At 41.1% G+C, this 13075-nt stretch overlaps 2 protein-coding genes across 10 annotated transcripts in view; one reads left to right on the top strand and one right to left on the bottom strand.

Moving 5' to 3' along the window:
- CEP57L1 (centrosomal protein 57 like 1) overlaps positions 1-2769 on the bottom strand; it is a 68234-nt gene extending 65465 nt beyond the window's left edge. For all 8 annotated transcript variants that reach the window (XM_010600387.3, XM_023543006.2, XM_010600341.3 and 5 more), the window contains exon 1: positions 2514-2769. The gene's annotated coding sequence lies outside the window, so the exon portion shown is untranslated. The remainder of the gene's footprint in view (positions 1-2513) is intronic.
- A 775-nt stretch (positions 2770-3544) lies between these two features.
- SESN1 (sestrin 1) overlaps positions 3545-13075 on the top strand; it is a 130159-nt gene continuing 120628 nt past the window's right edge. The window contains exon 1 of one of the 2 annotated variants that reach the window (XM_064289549.1): positions 3545-4260. In XM_064289549.1, coding sequence (XP_064145619.1) covers positions 3982-4260 — 279 coding nt within the window. In that variant the 5' untranslated portion in view covers positions 3545-3981. The remainder of the gene's footprint in view (positions 4261-13075) is intronic. The other variant, XM_003404303.4, reaches the window with a different exon arrangement.

Below are 13075 nucleotides of genomic sequence, written 5' to 3'. Positions count from 1 at the left end.
GAGTCTGGGCTGACTCCATGGCAGCTAACAACTCAAATGTGTAGGCATGCTCCTGCCCACAGGCCTTTGCATTGGCTGTTCTCTTCACCTGAATGTTCTTCCCCCTAGCATCTTCAGATCCCCTCAGATGCCTCTTTCTTGGTTAGGTCTTCTCTGATTACCTTATTTAAAAGTGAGCCCCACCCCCACAACCCAACACTCCCTATTCCCCTTCTCAAGTTTTTTCTTCAAAGCATTTGTCTTCTTCATTTGATTCACTATACATTCACATATTTATGTATTGTCTGTCTCTCCCTAGTAGAATGCAAGCTCTCTGGCAGAAGGCAAACACTTTCACTTGGCTTCTAGGCCACTACACTCTGCTGCTGTCAGAGCTATATTCCCTGGGTCCTGTTATATAGTAGGTATTCAACAAGTATTTGGATGGTGCTAAAGCAGATAGGGAAGGCAGTTCAAATCTGCCAGGGGTTCCTTGGAAACTCTACGGGGCAGTTCTACTCTGTCCTATAGGGTCTCTCTGAGTCAGAAATGACTCGACAGCACTGGGTTTGGTTTTTTTGAAAGCAGAGAGAAATGGGTGGATTTGAGGGATATCTGGAAGATAAGATTGACAGAACTTGCTAACAATTTCGCTACAGAGATATGAACAACAGGAAGGAATGAAGGATGATGCTTAGCTTTCAAATTTTCACAAGTGAATGGATGGCAGTGGCCTTTACTAAGATAGGGAACACTGGAAGGAAACCAGATTCACAGGGAATAACTGTGTATTTGGTTTTAAGCATGCTGAGTTTGAAGTGCTTTTAAGATACGTGAGAAAAAATATTAAGGAGATAACTGGATATACGAAAGCTGAGAGGTGAACCTGGATGGAGCTATACATTTGGAAACCAAAAACCAAAAACATTTGGACGTCATCTGCAATAAATAGGTACTGGTGAATCCATGCATATGGTTGAGATCATATTCAACTATGGAGTGAAAAGGGAAGCTAGCCTTGAGAAACCACCTTACCCTTTGTGGGCTGGGTAAAGAAGGATGAGCCCACAAAAAAAGCAATGTTTTTTTGTTTTTAAAATCACACTTAAAATAATAGCTATAACCATTTTTATTCTGATTTAAACCAGTAGCATTAGAATCCTTCCAGGCTTGCCAAATTACACCAACTCATTGGTCACTTTGAGAAACTACCTGAAAATTTTACAGTACCTGTCTTTCTGCAGCTTCAAAATATATCAATATACAAAAAGCCATCCCTCCCAAATTATGTGATTTGGCTTATTGCAGTTTCTTTAAAGTTCCATACCTCTCTCGCTTCTGGGCTTCAGCATATGCTCTTTCTTTGGCCCCCAATTCCCCTGGGAAAGAGACTCCACTGCACCTTGGTGGCGCAGTGGTTAAAGCCATCGGCTGCTAACCCAAAGGCCAGAGGTTGGAAACCACCAGCAGCAGCTTGGAAGAATGATGTGGCAGTTGGTTTCCGTAGAGATGTACAGCCTCAGAAACCCTATCCCTATGGGGTCGCTATGAGTCAGAATCGTTTCAACAGCAGTGGGTTTGGTTTGGTTTTCGACTTCCAAGACTTGGCTGGGTGGCCCTCTTTCTAGACACTCCAAAGATAACACTATTACATAGTTCTGTTTTTGTTTAGGTAGGGACTGTGTCTCTTTCACTGTTTAGACCGTGCCTACAATGTTAAATTTTTAGAACTGGATCTGTTCTGCAACGTGAAAAATTAATTCTAATCTTATCAGTTCATTGATGGGCTTTCAAACCCCGACTTTTCTCAAGTGGCATGACTTTTTAAATATGGTCTTTTTTTCCCCCCATATGGTCTCGTTAAAGCCTGCAAGAATTCTTATCATCTACGAATGTTGGAGATTGTTTTTCTTTTAGTCTCATTCGAAACGGATTTCACAAGCCGCTTTCAATGCCCTGCTTGGGATTCATTTGAAGACTATCTCTACACAGAGGTAAGCTTAGGCTCGAATGCACCCAAAACCAAACCCATTGCCATCGAGTCGATTCCGACCCATAGCGACCCTACAGGACAGAGTAGAACTGCCCCATAGAGTTTCCAAGGAGCGCCCGGTGGATTCGAACTGCCGACCTCTAGGACAGCAGCCGTAGTACTTAACTACTACGCCACCAGGGTTTCCGCTCAATTGCACGGGGGTGTCTGATTCATCCCGCGCATGTTCACTACACAGGGCAAACGCAGGGACAGCTGCGCGGAGCATCCGTTTTCATTTCATCCTTTTTGCATCTTAAAGAAGGCCGCTCACTCCCAACTTCGGGATCGCGACCTCCAAATTCTCGCCTCACCACGCGCAGGAGCTTAGACACCTGGACTAGTACTTCTTACTCAGGTCACTGGAAAAAGTCCCTGGACTGTCTGAGCAGCAGCCTTGGATGGCTTCGTCTCCAAAACCCCAGAGGAAAAAGGAGGAAGAAAAAAAAAAATCTTGTCAAAGAAAGCCAGGAAAGAAAGCAGCCAAGCCTACAGTGCTCACCAAGCCGACGATCCAGTCAATCCGCGCTGCCTAACCGTTGGCTTGTAGGCCGCCACAGGCAAAGTCGCGGTGGTCCCTGGGGGTTGTAGTTTCTGTCGCAAACAAAACACCCGCAGAATAAAAACTACGTTTCCCAGAAGTCAACGCGAGGACACCCTGCCTCCTTAAATCGGGGTTCGGGCTAATAAAGAGGCCGTTACTATTTTTAGACAAATCTTAAATTTAGCCTGTTTCTTCCAGGAGTGCTCCGTGTCGTCTTTCTTTACCCTGCTTGTCTTTGATAAAGTTTCAGCGTACTTAATTTTTTCCCCCTTCTCCACTCCAACACCAAACGTCTGACAACTGAAAACGAACCGTGAAGAAGCTAAGTGCCTTTAAGGCGCATGCACCGTCCTTGAGGTTACGCATGCGTAAGAACCGGCAGCCGTTGGCGGCCGCGCGCGGGCTTGGGGTCCGGAGGTAGCAGGGCGAAGGGCGGGGCTTTTTCCAATGGCTTTTTTTTGCCTTCGCGGGTCGCGTCTGCCTGGGCGGGGAAGAGGGCGCAGGGGCAGGGGCGGCTCCTGGTTTGTGCCGGGCGGAGAAAGGGGAGGGGCTGGGGGTGAGGACCCCCATCTCCCCTCCTTGCTCCCGCCCTTTGGGCCGATCCCCACCGATGGGGCTGGACGAAGGGGCGGGTTCTGTGCCTGGGGCTCTGCCGCACCGCCAGCTCTGCAGCCCAGCCCGGTGCGGGGCAACCCTGTGCTGGTCTGGCTTGGCGGGCGGTGGGCAAGGGCGCAGGGATCGGAGAAGAAGCGGCGTCTTCCTGAGGGTCGGGAATCGGCGGGGCCGAGGGCGCTCTCCTCCAGTACTGCCGCGGAGACTGCATCTGCAGAAGACACCCGCCCCCTGGAGCGCTCAAGTCTCCGACCGCCGCGGCCCGTGGGCCAGGGATCGGCGAGTCGTCCCCGCTGGCGGTCAGCCGGCCGCTGGGGCACAAGGAGGAGCTGCGGAGGGCGGGGACTGGTGCCGGAGAGGCGGGGTGGGAACGCTCCGGTGAACGCCGTGCCTGCACTGACAAAAACCCCCGAATGACTGGAGAGTGTTCAACTGGTACCAGCCTTTCTGGGCATAGCACGGATTTGACAGCTCCACGTCGTGAGGATATCCGCTGACCCCGCGAGACGAAGGACAGCACTTCCCCGAGAGTCCCTCTCCAGCACAGCCAGCGCCGTAAGGTTGCAACCTTCCAACTTTTTTTCCCTTCAGTCTTTGACCAGTGTAGAACCAGAGGGTGAGCTCAGTTTTGTAACTCGGTGGAAATCATCCGTATAAGAGACAACCGGTTCCAAATGTCACCCGAACGTGCGTTTTCTTGACGATTCGATTTCTCTGATTTTACTCTTACATTTCTGATTTAAAAAATAAAAACTGCTTTTGCAGACATGGTGAAAGGTAACTGAAGATTGAAAAAGAAAAGCTCCAAGTTGACATGGCTGAAGGAGAGAATGAAATGAGATGGGATGGACTGTGCAGTAGAGATTCAAGTACCAGAGAGATAGCACTGGAAAACATTAGGCAAATAATTTTGAGGAAAACCGAGTATTTTCGTTCCGTTAAAGAGACACCACATCGTCCGTCACACGAGCTTTCAAATGCTGTTTCTTCGGATGGGTTGAATAAACTTCTTGCTCATCTGCTCATGCTTTCTAAGAGGTGTCCTTTTAAAGATGTAAGAGAGAAAAGTGAGTTTATTCTGAAGAGCGTCCAGGTAAGGAAAGCTTTATAAATAATGCCGTCTATCTAGTACACCAAAATTTTACTTGCACTTATTCACTTTGTGTTTACTTCTAATACGTCGTCATGATGTAAACTCTAATCATCTTAAAATAGAGTTTTGGGTTAAAATTGGAAAAAAATGAACTAAAGTAAAAAGCAATTTTCAAATGTAAGTAAACAAAGTATTGTCTTTCTAGAGAGTTTTAGGCAGAAACTGCATTCCTCAAATATATGTGATAAAAAAAAATTTTGTGTGTGTGATAGTTACAGTTAATTGCAAGTAAAGACTTGGCTTTTCCTGATATTAACTTTTTCACGTTGTTGTGAAGCAGAGCCAGTGTACTTTTCCCATTGTTACAAACAGTGTTCTGGGTGGGAAGTGTCCCATATAAAAACCTTCAAAATGATAAGAGGATATTCAATGTTTCCTAGTCTGCTTGTTCAGGATAATTGCTGAAACAATTTTCTCTTGTTCTTAAAAACAAAACAAACAAAACACAGGGTGTGTTCTCTAAATGTAAGCTTTCCTTTTTTAAAAAGAATTATATAAAAAAAAAATTAAAGCCCATGTTATAAAGGAATTCAAAACCCAGGCAGGATATATGATGGGAACACTTTTATGGTAAATTACTCAACCAACTTTCTCTGTATTTGCCTGCATGTTTTGTTTATTTTTCACATACATATTTATTTAAATTGTGAGTGCAGCAGATTAAAAATATTTAGTTTTCCCCATTTCGTACATTATTTATTAGAATTTTTTTTTGCAAAAGGTTGCCTTTAGATACTAAGAATGTTCGGTAATGTTGTTTATATATGTTTGTCAATCTATAAGTTACTTAATCCACAGGTGTTCTTCAAAGTCATACTATGAAAATTTTTTAAAATTTATAATTTACTTGGATATATGTAAACTAGGAAGCCCTGGTGGTGTGTGGTTAAGTGCTATGGCTGCTAACCAAAAGGTCAGCAGTTCGAATCCACCAGGCGCTCCTTGGAAACTCTATGGGGCAGCTCTACTCAGTCCCATAAGGTCGCTATGTGTCAGAATCGACTCAACAGCAGTGGGTTTGGTTTTTGGTTATATGTAAACTAAGATGAACAGTTTTCTATACTGGCTTGAATTTAGTTTAAAGCAACAGAAAAATAATCATTTCCATAAAATTAAGACTCTATGTAGATCTTGGAATATTTCTTCCCAAGAACAATTTGGAAACAATCATTGTAATTTATTTGTCCAGAGGTACCACAGAGAAATTAATTTTCTAGATACCTAAAGTCTACCCTCTTAGGCATCAAAAGTTATTTCTCTGGCCCTAGACTGTAGTGATGAAACAACCTTTTTTTTTTTTTTGTAATGGGCTCATCAAGATGCACACCAAGCACTGTTGTAAAACAGAAGGTGGGGTGTATAGGACTGTATGACCCTACACTGAGAAATGCCATCTTGATATATTTTTTGAATTTTTAAAGTTTTTCAGTGCCTTCTCTTTCTGTCTGCATACTTCACTTTGGTCTTTTCCTGAATCATTTTCCCACATATTTATATTATTAGGCTGGGAAACCAGATAATCAGTTTTGTTAAGAGTTATTTGGAAAATAGAAATATGTAGGTTCTGAAGGGAGTACAGGGCCAAAGACCTGTGATATATAGTGGTAAGTGAGTACCAGAGTCCCTGGGTGGTGGAAACTGTCAACAAGCTCGGCTGCTAAACGAAAGGTTGGAGGTTGGAGCCTACCCAAAGGAGCCCCTGAAGAAAGGCCTGGCAGTCTGTTTCTGAAAAATCAGCCATTGAAAACCCTATGGAGCACAGTTCTACTCTGACACACATGGGGTTGCCATTAGTGAGAAATGACTAAACAGTAATTTTTTTTTTTTAATGGGTACTAGAGTCAGACATACCAAAAACCAAACCAAGCCCAGTGCCGTCGAGTCGATTCCAACTCATAGCGACCCTATAGGACAGAGTAGAACTGCCCCATAGAGTTTCCAAGGAGCGCCTGGCGGATTTGAACTGCTGACCTTTGGTTAGCAGCCGTAGCACTTAACCACTGCACCACCAGGGTTTCCAGAGTCAGACATACCTAGTCTCAAATTCTGCTACTTTCGCTGTGAGTCAGAATCAACTTGATGGCAATAGGTTTTTTTTTGTTTGTTTTTTTTATTGTACTAAGGAACCCTGGTGGCACCATGGTTAAGTACTCGGCTGCTAACTTTTCGGTTAGCAGATCGAAGCCACCAACTGCTCTGCAGGAGAAAGATGTGTCAATCTGCTTCTGTAAAGATTACAGCCCTGGAAACCGTGTGGGGCAGTTGTCTTATAGAGTCACTATGAGTTGAAATCAACTCAACGAGATACAACATTAATGTACTATGTAATCTTGAGCAAGTTACTTGACCTCCCTTAACTTGGAATTCCACATCTGTAAAACAGGAATAACAATATAGAGCAAAAAAAAAAAAAAAAAAAATAGTAAGAATTAAATGAGATGTAAAGTGCCCCAGCATATGGTAGATGCTCCTTTCCCTTTTCTTAAGTAAAATGCATGAACTATATGATATTTATTTTAAGACTCATTAATCCTTGAAAAAGATTCAAGAGTCTCTTCTACTGTGAAGGTTTCCTATAGATTTATACTCTTTTTTTCATCTTTGTATTTATTGCACCTTATTCCTGCCACAATTATAATAGATGCTTTCGTTATTATGGGGTAATCACATGCTTATGTGTCTGTCTTTCCAGTCAGGGCTGTGAGTTCTCAAGAGTATTGGCTGAGACCTGAAAGCTACTAAATAAATATTTAGTGGATGAACAAACCTGTATTTGGCTTCTTTTTGTTTCTTATCAGTCTCAGTAGATGAAGTTAACAGATTAGTGAGTTTCTGTGCCTACATCATTCATTCAACAAATATTTATTGAATCTCTGGTAAATGTCATTCTAAGAACTGGGGACCAGTGGTGAACAATTTTGACATTCTACTCCAGAGAGACATACCGTAAAGAAGTAAACAAAAAAATTTAATTTTAGATAATGAGGAAAGAGTTTCCTGAGGAGATGACATGTAAGCAGAGACTTGATGAGGGAATAAATCTTATCCAGGCCAAAGTGAGATTTGTGAGGGGGACATTCCAGGCATAGGGAACAATATGTATGAGGCTTCATGGTAAGAGAGAACAGATGAGTTCTAGGAATTGAAAGTAATGCAATATGCTTGGAGTATACAGTTTGAGGGGACCATGAAGGCTTAGAAGCACATGCTCTAGAAATCAGACCCGGATTCAAATTTTAGCTCCAATACTTTATTAGCTCTACAACCTTAGACAAGTTATGTTATGTCTCTTTGACTCAGTTTCCCCAAAATGAAGATGACACTAATAGTTCCTGCCTCCCACTGTTGCTGTGAGAATACAATGAAATAATCCCGCAAAGTTTAGCACAGTGCCTAGCACATAAGAAATGTTCAGTAAATGTTAGGTATTCTTACTGTTATTAGGCATGTTGTAGGTCATGGTAAGAGTTTTGTACCGTATCCTAGGAATAGTGGGAAGCCACTGAAGGGTTTTGAGCAAGGTGGTGACATGATTAATGCTGTATTAGAAGGACCACTCTGGAAGCAATGTGGAGAATGAATTTCGAGGGTCAAGAGTGGTTGTGTGACATCAGTTAGAGGGTTGTTCCAGTAGTTGAGGAAAAAATGATGGTGGACTTGGATATGTGGTAGGGGAAGTGGGAAAAAGTGAAGGGTTCGGGAGATATCTAGGAGATAAAAATCACAGCATATAGTATTTAACTGGATTTAGGTGATGAGGAAAACAACAAAATGAAGGATGAGTCCTAAGTTTCTGGTTTGAGCTTCTTGGTGAATAGTGCAATTATTTCCTGAGACAGAAGAGTAGCAGGAGGTTGAAAACAATGGTGAGTTTTCTTTTAGACATGTTGAGGTTAAGGTGCCTATAACGCATCCAATTAGAAACTGCTCCTAAATGGCTTTCTGTCCTTGCTATTACTGTTCTAGTTCTGCCATTGTTGTCTCTTCTCTCCAGGCTTAGCCCACCTCCACCTTCATATCTGTCCTCCACATAGCTGCAGAGCCATTTATCCAAAATAAAAATCTGACCATGTTACCCTCTTGCTTAAAACCCTTTAGAATAGACTAGAGTCTAGACTTCTTAAGAATGTCATATAACACTTACCATCAACTGGCTTCTACTTAGCTCCCCTGTCCACCCCTTCCTGCCTCACATCTGAAACCAAATGTTGTTGTTGTTATGCGCTGTCAACTTGGTTCCGACTCATAGCAACCCTTTAGGACAGAGTAGAACTGCCCCATCGGGTTTCCAAGGATCGGCTGGTAGATTCGAACTGCTGACCTTTTGGTTAGCATCCAAGCTCTTAACCACTGTGCCACCAGGGCTCCTAATTAAATGTAGTGCTTCATAATACTTTGTTAATTTCTTAGTAAGAAGTCATTGGTGGTTCAGTAGTAAAATTCTTGCAAGTTCTATTCCCGCTGGTGCATAGCACGCACAGCCACCACCTGTCTGTCAGTGGAGACTTGTGTGTTGCCGTGATGCTTAACAGGTTTTAGTGGAGCTTCCAGACTAAGATGGACTGGGAAGAAAGGCCTGGCAATCTACTTCTGAATATCAGCACATGAAAACCTTGTGGATCATAATGGTCTGATCCACAACCCATCATGGGCTTGGCACAGGACTAGGCAGAGCTTTGTTCCATTGTGCATGGGGTCGCCATGAGTCAGGGGCCCACTCTGTGGCAGGTAACAACAACAACATTATGTAGTAAAGCAGAGAAGCTGAGCTGCATGTGCAATTCCTACAGCTGTTCCTGAAGGCCCTTAATTGCTATAGGTAGCTCAGAGAACGGTAGTCAGGAAAGGAGAGATGGTGAGGCAGTTGTGGTAGGATGGATTCAACTCCAAATACCTAACCCATTGCTGTGGAGTCGATTCCTACTCATGGCGACCCTATAGGACAGAGTAGAGCTGCCCCGTAGGGTTTCCAAGGAGAAGCTGGTAGATTTGAACTGCCAGCCTTTTGGTTGGCAGCTGAGCTCTTAACCGCTGCACCACCAGTACTGCCAAATGCTTAGACCTATAAAAAATTGACACTTTAGGAAATAGCATCCTCTGTTTATGCCCCTGTTTGTAACTTATTGGTATCACATCAATATCACACTTAAATCTGTTCAACACATTTTTGGGAACTTCTCTATGCTAAGGGACTGTGCTCAGGATTTGTTGCCCACTTTTGAGGAAGGTCTTTTCTTATAGGAGGCTTTATTTATTTACTTATTTATTTTTAGACTTTTTTCAAAGTCCCCATTACACTGTTTTTTGATATGCTTGATTCCCTAAACAAACAAGTATCAACACTGATACAATTTACTAATATAGTCCGCTGAGGACCTGTAGTCTTCATGTATATTTTTAAGGGGGGAAATGTGAAAAAAATATATGTATGTATATATCTTATATATACATACATATATATAACATATATGTATATATATACATATATATTTTTTATCTTATATATGTGTGAGTGTATATATATATGAGTATCGTAGTTATCTAGTGCTGCTATAGCGGAAGCGCCAAAAGTGAATGGCTTTAACAAACAGAAGTTTATTCTCTCACAGTTTAGGAGGCTAGAAGTCCAAATTCAGGGCACCAGCTCTAGGGGAAAGCTTTCTGTTGGCTCACAGTTTAGGAGGAAGGTCCTTGTCTCCTTTCAGCATCTCTGGGCCCCGTGTTCCTTAGAGATCTCCATGTGTCTTGGCATCAGTCTTCCCCTGGGCCTAATTTAGAAGGTTCTCAGCACAGAGACCCCTGGTCCAAAGGATGTACCCAGCTCTTCTTTCTTGGTGGTAGGAGATCCCTCAAAGGATTTTTAGTAGTATCCAGAGTACCCAGGACTTTTCTAAGAGTGGTGATTTTATCATTTTTATTTCTGTACTATGAAAAAAGAAAACTTAGAATTTCTTACAAGTTTGTCAGTAATTAACACTGTCTAAAAGTAATTTGGTTTAAGATGGAAAGTTTAGGCCAAGTAACGAAGATTTATCTCTGCTAGGCGGAGTGCAGGATGCTTTCGTTTAGTGAAGTAGTTGTTCTCTCCCAGGAAGAAATGAAACTAGCTGTGGGATATGGTACATGTTTACAGTTGTTAGAGTATCAAGTTGGTATCCAACTGGGTAATAAATAGTTTGTAAATTTAACAATTAGAAGTTTATTATTTCACGTGTAAACTTGGAGGTTGGGCAAGCTGAATTCTTTGACTCAACTACATCATGTCTTCACTTTCCATCATCCTTTTTTTCTGCTTTCCTCACCATAGCAAGTGATGTCTCCTCTCATGGTTGCAAGGTCAGCATAGCAGTTCCAGGTATCATGTGCAGTCATGACCATCTGTAGCTAAGAAAAGCATTTCTTCTCATGTGTTTCTGTCTATCACGGAAGAAAAGCTTTTCCCAGAAACCCTCCAGCAGGCTTCCTCTGGTTTCTGTTGACTGAGATTGGATCAAATGCCCTTTTCTAAGCCAATTGGCAAAGAAATTGATCATTTCTATTTTTGGTTTGGACTAATCAGCATTCAGCCCCTAAGGGCCAGGAGAGCCTTCATCACAATAAAGAATTTTTGTTGTCTAGGAAGAAGGGGGTGGAAGGTAGTCAGGTCTAGTCAGATGTTGCCATGACAATTACACTTATATCTAACTAGGTAATGGGATCTCTTTGGTCTAGTTATAATTTACATTCCATTAGATTAGAGGCATACTACTAAATTTAATTTATAATGGGGCTATAAAATACAACAACAGATTGGGGACATTGTAAAAGCAGGTTTGGTCTTGTTTTTAAATGATTGCTTTTCTTTCCTTTTTTACTGACATTTCTAGTCAAACCCAAAAGTTTAAGGTAGTACATCTCAAACAGTCACTACTGACTCTGACCCTTAGATATTACAGCAAATACTAGAGTCCTCTTTCAATATTTACACTAAGCTTCTCTTTTCCATATCCACTATTTTCTGGTCTCTTTTATCTTATCCATACATTGAGAATTCAGTGAGTCCCTTTCCTTCCAAAAGCCTCCTAGCTTACTTCTCTCCTCAGTGCTTATTCCCATTCCTAGGTGACTGCTTTCTTTCCTTGGTTTCAGACTCAGAGGAGACTGCTAGTTACTCTCAGGTTTTCTAGGCTTTATGGATGGAGAATGAGAAAAAATTGAAGGCAAATATTTAACTTTTTTTTTTTTCTATTGCCTGAAGGCAAAGTAAAGAGCCGATATTTTTTTTCTATCCTCTGGCTGACAGGATGAATCATATCTATAGTATCTACCCTCAGTGTCCTCTTTATAATATATAAATGCATTCTGTCATCATCTTTTGTTCTGACTCTTCAGCAAGATTGAAACTAACAAGGACACTTTTTTTTTTTTAAGTTTTCAGATTCCAGATATTTAAATAGTCTAGGGTGAAAAAAACAGAATGATTAATTTTTTTAGATATTTTTTCTAATATAGTTATTGTTTTGTTTATAAATGGGATATAGTATTTTGTATTTAACATTTGGCTGTTAAATTTCAATTTAAGGTCATGAGTTGTTCATGATATCATGGAGGACCCTCTCAAACAATAGTTCAGATTAATTAGAATATTATTCTCATCCCTAACATTTTATGTCCTTTTGGCACTACACAGATCATTTTGTGGAGTAAAAGAATTAGAAAATAAGTATACTGTTCTCTTTATTTTAGTTATATTTATGTTCTTTTTGGCCAATTATTAGAAATTTGCACGGTATCCTGTTACTGTTTGAACAGGTAATAAAAGAATAACTTAGTCAATTTAAGGATTTGTTGAAACTTTGACCTGACAGAAAGTAGCTGTGAGTCTTGGGTATGCTAAAGGATTATTCCAAACTTGAAACTTTGATTAAAATGGAACACTGTTTAGTGTTATGTCTTAATCACAAAGAACTTTCATGTTTAAAAAGGTCAGTGTTTATGTGATGGCAAATTATGATATTGTATCTTAACTTTGTGAGACATTATAGATACCCTGACAAATTAGAAATGGCAGAGCCTAGTTTTAGAAACTATAAGCATGAACTCGGAGGAACCCCAGACATAGGAAAATTTTTAGAATTTGTGCAAAGACAGGAGTCACGCTCTGGGGGAAGTGAGGCGTCAGAGACGGGGGGTAATACCCAAAATGCACAGAGTGCTTGAAATACATCAGCACCGAGCAAGCCTTGCCACCAGTTTTAATCCTTTCTTTGTCAGAATCTCTCAAATCTATCTTTTTTTTTTTTCACACCATGGTAAAACAGCTAATTTTTTAAACAAAAGTCAATGAAAAATAGGATATACTTTGATCCAGCTTTTCTAGATGACATTTATTACATTAAGTGAGAAAGACCTTCACTGACCTTGATGGAATTATGTAGCACTGTAAGGATGCTAGTGCGGTGTATGGAGGGGCTTCAATTGAGAGGATTCTTCAGGAGATTCAGTGATGATACTGCTAGGGCCTCAGGCAGACTGGAAATTAAAGTATGAAAACCTCAAGTAGGTAATTATAATATGGGAACATTATTCCATGCTTTGCTTTTTTCTGCTGGTTACTACACCAAGTTAAACCGGTATTGATAAAGAGTATTAAACATAAAGTTAGTGTATAGAAAGAGGTTTTTTTAAAAGGTGCTTGTTCAAAAAGAAATGCTTTTTCACTGGAAACACTTTGAGAATTTTTGTAGGATAACTATTAGGTCCATTTATTGGATTT

This window comes from Loxodonta africana, chromosome 1 (assembly GCF_030014295.1).
Source record: "Loxodonta africana isolate mLoxAfr1 chromosome 1, mLoxAfr1.hap2, whole genome shotgun sequence".
NCBI lineage: Eukaryota > Metazoa > Chordata > Mammalia > Proboscidea > Elephantidae > Loxodonta > Loxodonta africana.
The sequence above is the reverse complement of the archived record's forward strand: the minus strand, read 5'-3'. Positions and strand labels throughout refer to the sequence as shown.